The sequence below is a fragment of the Humulus lupulus genome, chromosome X (assembly GCF_963169125.1).
Source record: "Humulus lupulus chromosome X, drHumLupu1.1, whole genome shotgun sequence".
NCBI lineage: Eukaryota > Viridiplantae > Streptophyta > Magnoliopsida > Rosales > Cannabaceae > Humulus > Humulus lupulus.
In genome coordinates this window covers 146,466,129-146,478,914 of record NC_084802.1, presented here as the reverse complement: position 1 = coordinate 146,478,914, position 12,786 = coordinate 146,466,129, and the positions used below count along the sequence as shown (strand labels likewise).

General features: G+C 32.7%; 1 protein-coding gene across 1 annotated transcript; it reads right to left on the bottom strand.

Annotated features, from left to right (window-relative positions):
* Positions 1-266: 266 nt before the first annotated feature.
* LOC133806346 (uncharacterized protein At1g51745-like) lies at positions 267-2,378 on the bottom strand (the record flags this gene model as incomplete). The annotated part of the gene is made up of 3 exons (XM_062244460.1): positions 2,088-2,378; positions 1,334-1,979; positions 267-682 (listed from the first exon to the last, which is right to left on the bottom strand). Coding segments are annotated over exons 1-3 (1,155 nt in total), but the record flags the coding sequence as incomplete, so codon positions are not given.
* Between the last annotated feature and the right edge of the window lie 10,408 nt (positions 2,379-12,786).

The window sequence follows — 12,786 nt, the reverse complement described above, 5'->3', positions numbered from 1 at the left end:
GCATATTGCCACCGATTAAATTTCAATTTATAACAACACTGCAATGGATTTTGTAAAGACAACAGTCAAATGAAAATCCCAGTTGATATAAACGTTACAAGTTATATAATTATGCAAGACCAACACAAAAATTGTGTCAACGGTCAACAAAATAATGCCAATACAAGCATGTTATAAGTTCAACTATAAGTAATTTTACTCAAAATTCAAATTTTACCCCAACGAGAGGAAAAGCAACGAGAATGAAAGCATTCTGTAAAGGCTTCAGCAACTGGTTTGGACTTAGCTTGTAAAGTACAGTTGTACAAACCTGAGGACCCACTAACGCCATTGCAATCAATTTTTTTATCGAAACCCTGAGGAAGTCCATCCAACTGTTCTGTACCTGCTGAATAAACATTGGATTCATCATCCATGTCAACATGCTTTCTTGACTCTTCTTTTCTATTTTTACTTGTTTGTCTTGAATTCCTCTTGCCTTTCAACTGCCACTTTGAAGTGCCTTTCTCCATCCTCTGCTCCATATCAGTATGGACAGCTTCTGAACTGGTACAACCAGTCTCGTTAATGCCCTCGTTTCTCAATGATACAGTTTCTGCCTGACTAATTTGACTAGATTGCCTTCTCAATGCACCATTTTGAGGTTTTTCGGATGAACAAGAAACAACTACAGGAGAAACACCTGACAGAGAAAGAAGTAAAACCTGTTTCAGCAAAATTCCATGCAATTCTACACAAAGCCCCATAACTACTGTTTAATATGTACTTAATGAATATGCAATTACAAAAAATAAAAAATAAAAGGATAAAAGAAATGGAAGAAAGAGAAGTAGGTCTAGGAGTACTTGTATAGTTATATATCATCTAACCGAACATAATTGGTGTGTATATTTGGCCCATTCAAAAAATGTTTATGATGAAATGGAAAATTATACATCATTCATGAAGGACAACACACAAACAGATTCAAAATACAAAACAGAAATGAACACTTGCCACATAATAATACCAAGATGCTCATGAGCATATGCATACTGACACAGCTCAAATATGGTTGATATAGGACTCGACTAGACATATATAAATAGCTTTTAAATACGATTAGCTACCAAACATAAAAAGTCTGACATGTACACAAATATAAGACCTTAACTCCATATTTCATAAAGAACCTGGAAACTTTAATGCACCAGAAAGTAGTTTGGATTCCTCCCAAGGCAGAACAATTGTCACATTTATCAATAATATCAGTTGACTTTTTGTATATAGAACAAACTTATTCGGGAGAAATCACTAGCAAACTCTAAATTATAAGCATCTACATCTAAGATACCTGCAGAGGGCTTTTGCTCTCCACTGAATGGCACATCGATTAATCTTTCAGAAGAATCATTCTCAACAAATCCAGACAGGCTGGAATTTTCATTTTCTTTCAGCTTGTTGATATGGGAAGTATCACAAGCAGGTTCTGAAGTATTTAAAGAGGTCCCATTCTCACATGAACCTCCATTACAGTCTGCATTGTTGTTGGCCACCACAGAGAGACTTCTCTTTGATTCAGTAGATTCTAGTCCAGAAACCCTGCCATTAGATAATCCCTGGAGAGGTGAACCACATGAATTGGGAGCTTGGTCACAATTAACTGGAACAGAAACCATAGATGAACTCTCCAAAACCTTTGTGAGTGGACGCCGGCGGTTTTTCTTTTTCAAGAACTCATGGACATTTGCCACTGGAGTTCTCTTTCTTTTCAGAGAAGAGTTACCTTTACTACCATTTGCAGTACTTCCATTAGACACACAGTTCCCATTGTTTGAATCCGAGAGTGAAGCATTGTCTTGATGAATTAGCTCAAGTAGACCACCAGCCTGGACCTTTCTTTTCGATGCTGTACCAACTCCCAGATCCTCAAGCCCTCTCATTCGCTTAACTCCTTCAGTTCCATCATCCTCTGAATCATTTGGGGTTCTCCTCCTTCCCTGCACAGATTGCACTTTAGAAGAACTGATATGATTTGGCTCTTCAAAAGATATACCAGATTGAGATAATTCCAAGGCTAAATCTGAATTTTCTTTTGAATCACTCACATAATCATCCATATTGCCATTTCCATTGCCAAAATGAGACATGGAAGGTGATTCCCTGGCCGAACTACCATTCTCACCACCCAAACTATCCATTCTAGGACTATAGTCTGTACGATCTTTCCCCAGTCGAGCATGCTCAATCTCAAGAGCATGGAGAATGGCATCTTCTCTCCGTGCATATTTTACTGCCTTCTAATTAGAACTAGCTGCAGACGCTTTTGCTTTTTCAATACAGTCATCATACTCTCCACATCGAAAAGCTTTCACCCTCTTCGATTTTTTAAGGTTATACCAATCTATGAACCAAAAGTAACACCATCAGATCAGGTTTATAACAAAGTATAAAACAGAAATGTAAGCAATTTATCTAGGACACATTTGAAAACTATGTGTGACAATTTTCATCAACATATAAAAAACATAACAAAGTCAATAAAAAAGGACAGGAACAAAGCTCGTTAACTTTACAGAAACATCACATCAGAATCTAATCTCTAAGGCTACTAGCCCGAGTAAAAGCTTTCCCTTGAAGTTTAAAAAGTGCAAAACTTATCTATTCAAGCTACCTAAATATAATTTAATCTTCCATTTCATTCTGGAACAAAATTTCTATGCAAATAAATCAGTAAGTATAGAAGTATACTTTCTGAAGCTCCGTAAACTATCCAAACAAAACATTAACTCTTACTAACAAAACACAGACAAAAATGTGGCATAGTGTTTTTTCAAGTTACCATCCAATTCCAAACAAGAATTAAATGAAGCATATATACATACAAACAACATTGCGCCTTCCTAACCTTTACATCATCATTATAAATTAATTATGTTCTTTTAACTTGTGCTGAAAAGCAACATAACCACAGTAAAACAAAGACCAAGGCAAGCGACTTGAGTGGTTCTTGGAACAGTCCAAGAGAATGAACAAGTAAAATCTGGTACATATCACATATATATACAAATCTCTTAAACACACAAACAACGACATTTTTAATTTCACAATAGCATATTATCAAATGAGCCGAATATAAGTTTATATCAATGAAGCAAGTCAATAAACAATCAAAACTAAGTTCTAATCCAAAAATAATTAAGAGAAAACGAACCCAAATAAAAAAAAGATATGAACACTTACACGCTTGCGTCCCTCGCGACCCAGAAGCTTTACAGGGGTACCCGATCTCGGCGAAACTAAGCAACTCTCAGACAACTCATTGAGACCCATTATCCTACCGGGCCACCATGACCCGTTTCTGCGGCGGACCCAAACCAACCCGCCTACCGACGGGTCAATGCCCTTGTTACTGGTCTCACCGGCGCTTCCCATCTCAACCAAACCCTCCTACCCAAAAAGAAAAACCCAAAAGAAATCGAACCCTGATTCACCCAAACAAAAAGAGCCAATGTTAACCCTCCATTTTCAACTGCCCCAAAGTCCCAAAAATCTCCCAGAGCCAGCGCCTAGCCTTCACAAACAAATGCACATCTTGTTTCTTGAACCTGAAGGGAACCAACCAAAAAAATTAAAAATAAAATAAAATAAAAAAATCAAATATCGATCTCGCATACAGCGAAACTCCAACAAAAAAAAAAAATAATAATAAGCAAACCAGAAAAATAAATAAATAAAATTTTCAGTTCAGTGGAAAAAGAAATGACCTTATACGAGGGTTTATAGCAAAGAAAATATGTATTAAAACAGGGAAAGAAGATCTGGTATCTCCTTCCCTAAAAACCCAAAGCTTGCTATAGAGAGAGGATATAGAGAGAGGGAGAAAGGAAAGATCGGGTGGGAGAAAAGTTTCATTCTTCTTTATTTTATTTTAGTTTACATGTGAAAAAAAGTAGAGAGACTATATTATAGTCAGACCAAAAGCTTGCTATTTCAATTTAGCGGGAAAGGTGCCGCCTTTTTTTCATTTGGTTGTGGACGTTACCACATTTTAACCATACTTACTATAATACTTTTTAAATAGTCTTATCTTCTTGTGTTATGGTAATAGGTGTTTGGTGTAGTGTATGTACACACGTGGCATGCCACATGTTATACATTGTGTACACATCATATTATTTACTCCTCATAAGCTTCCAAATAAGCATTTATAATAATAAAATAATATAATGAAAATAAAAAATGAGGGGAAAATTGAGCGGGAATGGTTAAAAAATTTCCCTCCATAATATACGTAGGTAAAGATCATTACCTACTGATATTATTGGTAAGTAAAGCTATGTTCCGAAATATAATATAATGGACTAGCATTTACCTACTAATATTATCTACCAATAAATATTGGTAGGCAAAACCTTACTTTCCCTACCAATATATATTAGTAGGTAAAATATTGGTAGGTAAAGATCAGATTTCTTGTAGTGTTTATATTTAAAGCTCAAATGCAAAAATAACTTAAGAATGATGTTTGATATGGACTACAACAATATAAGGGTTTTATGACTTCATTTGGGAGACATTAAAAGTCTTCAATGTCTCCTACAAAGGGAGAGGTGGGATGTCTCTCATTTCTACCAATGGTAGACGTTGAAAGTCCCTAGGAGAATTTTCAATATCTCCCATTGAGAGACATTGAAGGGCCTCCAATTTTTTTTCAAAACAAATTAATTAAATTAAAAGTAATTTAAATTGATTTATTAATTAATTAAATTTAAATGCATATAATTAATAAAATTAAATTGAATAAATTTATTAATATAATTACTATTATATTTAATTATATGGTATATTTGGAAGATGAAATAAAATTTGAAATAGTAAATTTTCACTAATAAAAAAAAAATATTTATAATATGTTTTAGCGAACGAGACATACAAAATTAGCAATATTCGTTAGACATATACAAACTTAACAAATATTGGATTAGCTAACCATGATCTGAAAGAAAAAGTAAAATAATAAAACCTAACAATTATTATAATGTGGCTGGTGACTTTAGATTAATGGTAACATATCTATCGCCCAATGTTGTCGCATCTCATCAATCTATGCTTGTGTATATGGTGTATGCTTTATTTGCAAAAATACAGAGTAAAATATATTTGTTAATTTTTTGATTACATTTATATGTAGTTTAATAAACAAATTGTAAACTTTGATAAATTTATATATATATGTCATTTCTAAAAGTAATGTTTTTGATGTTCAATCAAATCATTCAATATCCTCATCACATAGTGTCCACATGCCACATTATCCGGTTGTTGTAGACACTAATATTTAAATAAAAGGTTAAGTATTTAAATTAATAACTTAGTAAAATTACAAGTGTATATTCAAACCACGCTAATTCTACGAAAAATGGGCATCATTTTCCCTATATTAGTAACCAAACCTTCTCTCAAAATCAAATCAATCAAACAAGCGCAACACAATTTTAAATATATGACAATAATACATAATTCTTGATAAAATCATACAACATTTCCCCTATAATAGTCACTTAACCATTTATCAATAACAAGTGAAACAACACACAATAATTTTTTTCCTTATATCTCCGCATCACACAAAGAATCAAAAACCTACTTCACTAAAACACACAAGTTATCAACCTTCCGTTGTCACCACAACACACAACTTTAATCTCATAACTTACTTCACTATTGATGAATATTTAAGATATTCAACCTCCTATAGCATTTGTAACATAATATTAAAATTAATAAATAATAGAATGTGCGTACCTTTTGCAATTAACAATAATCAAGAAAATTACTTCACTTTGTAATGCTCCAAGTTAATACTTCGATCCACAACCTAAAAGATTAAATTACTACCTAAATGATTAACAAACCAAGTAATAAATTCAATAAGTTTCACTTTACTTATATATATACATCAATTTTGTATTTAATTAAAAATTAAACACTAAGATAATCTAGCTAAAAAAAAACATATCTCTAACATACAAGAGATCATCTAGCAAATATATTGTCACTAAATAAAATAAAATAAACTAAACTAAACCATATCTTTAATTTTCTAATTTTTGGAATTTTTTAAACAATGTTGTATCTCAAACAATACATTATTCATCCAAAACTAATAATATGGTATCTCAAATCTTTAAACTCATAAACTCATTAAAAACCCACTAACAAGTCACTAAAAATTCACTAAATCAATAAAAAATAATAATCAAAACATATAAGTTTCTCTATTTTTAATTATTTATTAAATAAATTTTAGCAAAACATATATACATATATATTTAATCAACCTAAAAAATTAATAAAAAAAATTAAAAATATATAATTTTTGGATTAAACAGTAAAATTTTTATTAAAAATAATAACCATGTTTGAATCATCTTAAAGTGAACAATGGGGTATCTCATCTACATTTAAATTATTTTTCATACCTTAAACAAAAATTTCTCATAAACCCAATAAAAATCTACTAATCCTCAAAAATGATAAATAAAAATATCATTAAATATAATTTTAACAAAAACTACTCATTCTTCTAATCTTAGAAACTCATCTCAAATGTTCTTCAAATTGAAATTTTTGAGCCAAAAATCACACAAAATCCACTCCAAGAACACCCTAAAAAACCACATAAAAACTCATAATGATAAGTGAAAATCGATACAAAATGTTATTTATATCATCCTAAGTATAACCGATTGTTTTAATCATAAAATCTTACCTCAAAAATGCTTCACATCAATTTTTTTTGGGCAAAAATCACCCAAAATTGTAGCTTCCCGCCCCCCCCCCCCCCAAAAAAAATTGCCTCTGGCTCATCTCTGCCGAAGTCGCGTACAAGAAAAAGAGAGAAGAGACTGGGTATAGATTAGGTCTTGCCTATAACGTCTCCCTGGGAGACATTATAGGCAAGCCAAATACAACTGTGGGGCCCGCCCAGTCTATTTACAACATCTACCTATAGTTTTAATGACTTACAATTTAATCATAAACAAAAACCTTCAATGTCGTTCAATATAAGACATTAAAGGCCCCTTCTAACTTTTAATGTCTTACACCTTAGTTGTAAGACATTATAGAGAGACATTAAAAATATATTTGTTGTAGTGATGTTACTAATTGGATAAACCTAACACGTTAATATAGGAGCATGTATTATTAAACTATGCAAATATACCATAATAATATACTATTTCGCAAAAATACCAATTAATAAATAACATAGAATTCATCGGAAAAAATTCAATATAATTAATTGAAAAAGTTGAAAAATATTAAACTAATTAAAATAGAATTTATCAAACAAAATTCAATTTTAAATAATTAATTTAAACTAGGTTGTTAAGTTGTTAGGAATGACAATATAAATATTTTAACTAGTTTTAAAATTTCGGAATATCTTTTTAACCAAATTTAAAATATCAAGAATTATCAGTTAACCAATTTCAAATATTTTAAACAATAAAAATATCTTGAACAATCCGATAAATTTTTTTAATATTTCAATGATAACAACATAAAAATAAAAATATCTTAAAATTTCCTCATTATCAGATAACTGATTTAAAATATTTTAAAAAGCTAAAATATCTAAAATAATTTGAAAATCAACTTTAAATATTTTAAACTTAAATGTACAAAATATCCATTTAAAAAATAATAAAAAAATTATATTTTTTTGTGAAAAATCTTGATGTAGGCCCCGCGCGGGGTTGTCATATGGACGTTGTATGACCCCGGGGTCCCGGGGACTTTTTATTGTGTGCCTAGAATGCAAACTGTCCAATCATTCTAAAAAAATTAAAAATCTATGCAATTTTTCAATCATAAAACAAACAAATTACTGCAAAATAAGTATAAAAACAAAATAAACATGCACCAAATAACATTTACCATCTAATTAATACCCTAACATATCAATCAATTTGTTCCATATTCATTCAGGAAAATAAACTAGCAGCCTATGGCTCTATGGCCACTTGTTGGAAATTGCATATTATAGGATCTTTGTTTATTTTCATATAATTTACATAATATTAAACAACACATGCAAATTCCTAGAACATGATCCTATGAAATTGATACAAAATAGAGTAAAGTATAGAATATACGCAACAAAACTGGAACAACTCATTCCTTCAATCTCTCTAACCCTTGATTCCTTCTGTAGCATAGTATAATAAAGAGATTGAACTAGATTAGCAACACAGTCTTCCTCACCAATCCTTTGATCAACCGAGAACTAGTGTGGGCTGGTTCTCAACGCATGAGATAGAGATCTAAAAGAGAAGAAAAAAGTGAGTGGCCATGAAATGATTAGACTATCTAGGTTTTCACTTATCCAATGAATCAATTGAGACTCACTTCCTGAAAAACACTAGATATCATATTCCTTGTATAGGAAACATAATGGGCATTATTTAAATTTAAATTTAAATTAATTAAAAATAAAAAACAAAAAATAAAATTCTTGGGCTCCAACAAATGGACTTGGACCCAATCTCTTTGTTTTGAATTTAAATCCCAATTGGGTCAAAATTCAAAAAAAATTTATTTATTTATCTTTTAATTAGTTAATTGAATCCTTATTCAAATTAAGTAAATATAATTTGAAACTTGATTGAATATAATTTATTTATATTGACAGCAGTTTATCAATATTAATAAATTTTCCAAAAAATTCTCTTTTATTCTCTAAATCTCGTATATTTGTAAATTTGTCCAAAATTGACCTATTCAACTTTAAAAATCATAATTGATAATTAAATCAATTAATAGAGACATTCTAGATGATTTACTCAAATGTGATACGAGGACCATGGATCCATGAAATCATGCTCACATAAGTTACCGTGAATTTATTTACGAATAATTTCACTACCTTATTAATTCCTGTCGTGACTCCACTGTAGACTCGGAATTGAACTCTTGAATTCATAGAACATATTTTCAAAATCATAAATACGTTAACCATTGTTATAACCATTATAGTCAGTCAATCCTTTATCAAGGACTTACTAACAAGCTGGGTGAAAATTACCATTTTATTCCTCATCTTTATTTTATCCTTATCTCCCACTAAGTTCTTTATAAATGATATTTCATGAACTTAATCGCAGAAATGAGATCTCAATTATTTAACCTTATTAAGAAAGAAATTAAGGAAATCATATTTTCACTTCTCATACAAAAGTTATAGATTTCATATCTATGAATAATACTTCAACTCAATTACACTACTAAATCTCCAAGATGTAAGTATGGTCTAGACCATGGGGTAAGCTGGTAACGAACAAGTCAATAGATTTAAATAATATAATTAGCAGAATATTATCACCCATAATTAAGATCGACTAGGCCTATAGTCAACGTTGTGATATTGATTAGATTCGGTAACAACGATACTCTTATTTATCTATCAATAATCAATATCGGACCTAGTCCGATGTGACCAAATAGATCCGATCTTATCTACTTTATCAATGCCTTCGACAAGACATCACACCCAGAATGTGTAATTAGATCATATCACAGATTACTAGATTAGTGAAAATTCAATACACTGATCTAACCTTAGGACTCGTTCGTTTAAACATATAATAACAATCATAATCCACTGTGACCTAGTCACTATAATTTTATTAATTTATATATTCGAGATTTTATAAATGTTTCTATTATTCCAAGAATCATGTAATAAAACAAGCAAGCAAAGCGATCATCAAACTAAATGATTTTTATGACTTTATTGATAATATAAAATCGCGTTACATGTTGGACAAGGTTTTACAAGGGCATAAAACCCAGTAGCACATGCAACCACAATGCTAATAAGCATTTCAATTGCTTTGACATACAACATCAACGCTAATAAGCATGCATTTTAATATTCGCCTAGCAGTCAAGGGCCAGGCCCTATCACTATATTTCATTCTTCCTATTCTGGCGTGCAGATGAGGCATATATATTCCAGTTAAACACATAAATCACCAAACCTCGTATAACCATCTTTATAGTTGGCCAAGCAAACTTGGTGCTTATTATTTTAGGCGGCCTTAGCATCGTTCAAGTGTATATCATGCTTCCTGGTTAGCTTAACCACATCAGCCGACGTTCAGCATGCTATAGTCGCCCTTAACTCATAAGCCAAGTCTTTAAACCCTCGACTGATAAGCCAAGCATTATAAATTTTCGACTTATAAGTCGTGTCCTTTAAAATTTTGACTTATAATCTGAGTCTTTTAAACCTTCAACTTATAAGCCGAGTCTTTTAAACCTTCGACTTATAAATCGAGTCTTTTAAACCTTTGACTTATAAGTTGAATCTTTTAAACCTTCGACTTATAAGCCGAGTATTTTAAACTTTCGACTTATTAGCCAAGTCTTTTAAACCTTCGTCTTATAAGTCGAGTCTTTTAAACCTCCAACTTATAAGCCAAGTCCTTTAAACCTTCAACTTATAAGCCGAGTCCTTTAAACCTTCGACTTATAAGCCGAGTCCTTTAAACCTTCTACTTATAACCCAATTTTTTTAAACCTTTGACTGATAAGCCTAGTCTTTTAAACCATCGACTTATAAGCCGAGTCTTTTAAATAGATATATCCTTGACTAATAAGTCAAGCTTTTCATCAGACATCATAGATGGATCCTCGACTTATAAGCTGAGCTTTAGTCAGATACCATAGATAGAGCCTTGACTTACAAGTCTATCTTTTCCAATTGAATATAATCAATAAGCTCTCGACTTATAAGCTGAGCCTTTCAATCAGATATAATAGGTAACCCTCGATGCATAAGTTGAGCTTTTCAATCAGATATACAGATAAGCATTTATTACTTAACAAAAGTAAACGTAGGATAGTTAACACGTTTAGTAAAATATCCTCAGCATAGTGATAACCATGTACTATAACTGGGTCAAGCCCTAAACACAGACTGGGTGTAGTATTCTTACCTCAGGTCCTAAGTAAATAGTATCTAATGACCTCCGAGTACGGTCCTTTCCTCCCAAGCCTAACGGTTCATCCTAGTCACAACCATAACAATTAATAATTATCAGGAAATGACCAAATAAAGTCTTTCGGACCAATTCCTAGCCTCCGGAACCTTGCATTCTACTAACTCGGGTAGTAGAGCCATTCCTAAGTCCTTAGGTTTGGCTTCCCATCTACCAAAACCTACTTTTTCTCATTTTCCCAATTTGAGTCGCGGCGCCCCCCAATAAGGGTCGCAGTGCAACAAGTCAGCGAGCCACAATCCATGAGCCCAAATCCATAGTGCACGCGCCATGGCACAACCCGCCTAGTGTTGCAGTGCCAAGGAAGTTCAGGGCACCTGCTTGTCCCTCTTAGTTCATAAGGGTCGCGACACCCCAAGAACAGAGACACGGCATAACCCTGCGAATTCAGAAAACAAGCAATTTTCATAATCTCCAACCTTCCATAAATCACCCCAAAACACGATTTTCACCTGTTTCGACCATAATAATTGTAACGTCCCAAATTTGCTAATAAGGCTTAGTGCCTTGATTAGTGTGTCAGAAGGGCATAATTTGATTTATATGTGAAATTAATTGAATATATGTGTTATTATGTGGCATATATTAATTATATGGTAATATTAATATATATGCATGTTTATGTGTAATAAATATGCATGTGAGTCTGTTTTTGTTAATAAGGTCATATTTGAAATTTTGACTCGTTGAGGGTATAAATGTAATTATATGTGTTATGTGATTGTTACCACATTATTATGTGGATATATTTGCGATATTCTACTCAAGGCGATCCTAGAGAGCGAGTTAGCAAAGAAGTCACAACGGGCTCCAACACACGGCACAGGGTGAGCCTAGGGATATTTTGGGAAACTTAGTGCGTAGTCTAGATCTAACGGGTGAAGGGTAGCTATTTAGTGATTATTTGGGTATGTCAAGATTAATTAGGAATCTATAGTGCTATTTGAGGATTAGCGAGAAATGTGGCTAATGACCGTTTTGCCCTTGAGGGCGTTGAAGGGAAAGCACTTGGGTCAGGGATGTTATGGTCTTTTCATATCATTTGGTTGGTTTTAGCTGAGGCTGGAACCCTTGAGAAACAATCAGAAACACCAAAATACACTTCGCCATTCTTTGTCTCACATTTCTTTCACTTCCTTTAAGCTTAGTTGAGGCTTGAGACATTTTGAAGGAGCTTGGTTTAGGAAGTTTAAAGTTGGAGGCTGGGATTGATTGAGGTTCTATTCAGGGGTCGAAATCACAATTGAGGTAAGATTTATAACCTAATTTTTTGTTGTGAATCCTTCGCTTAGTTCAAGCTTTTAGTGGGTTTTAATTATAGCTTTGGTTGTTGAGTTGTGGTTAGATTGTGGTTTGGTTTTGGGGGAATAAATGATGCCTATGCTTTGTTGTTGAGAATTCTAGACTTAATTATAGCTTGGGTTCATGTTTAGGGTGAATTTTGATTATTTTGGCTCGGGGAAAATGCAGGAAAAGTGATGGGAATTGTAATTTTGCGGGGTCACGTCGCGGCGCTGTTCTTGGAGCATTGCGACCCACATGAACTCGGTGGCCTAGGGGGGTTCATTAAATCGCTTTAGCACGGTGTTGCTCGGTGGGTTGCGTCGCGACGCGTGTCTAGGAAATTTAGGAGTTTTTCTCTCTAACTTGTTGAGGACCGCGGTACATGTGGGGAGAGTCGTGGCTCAAATAGGGAATTTTGGCCAAATAGGGTTTTTAAGTTTAGGATCTCAAA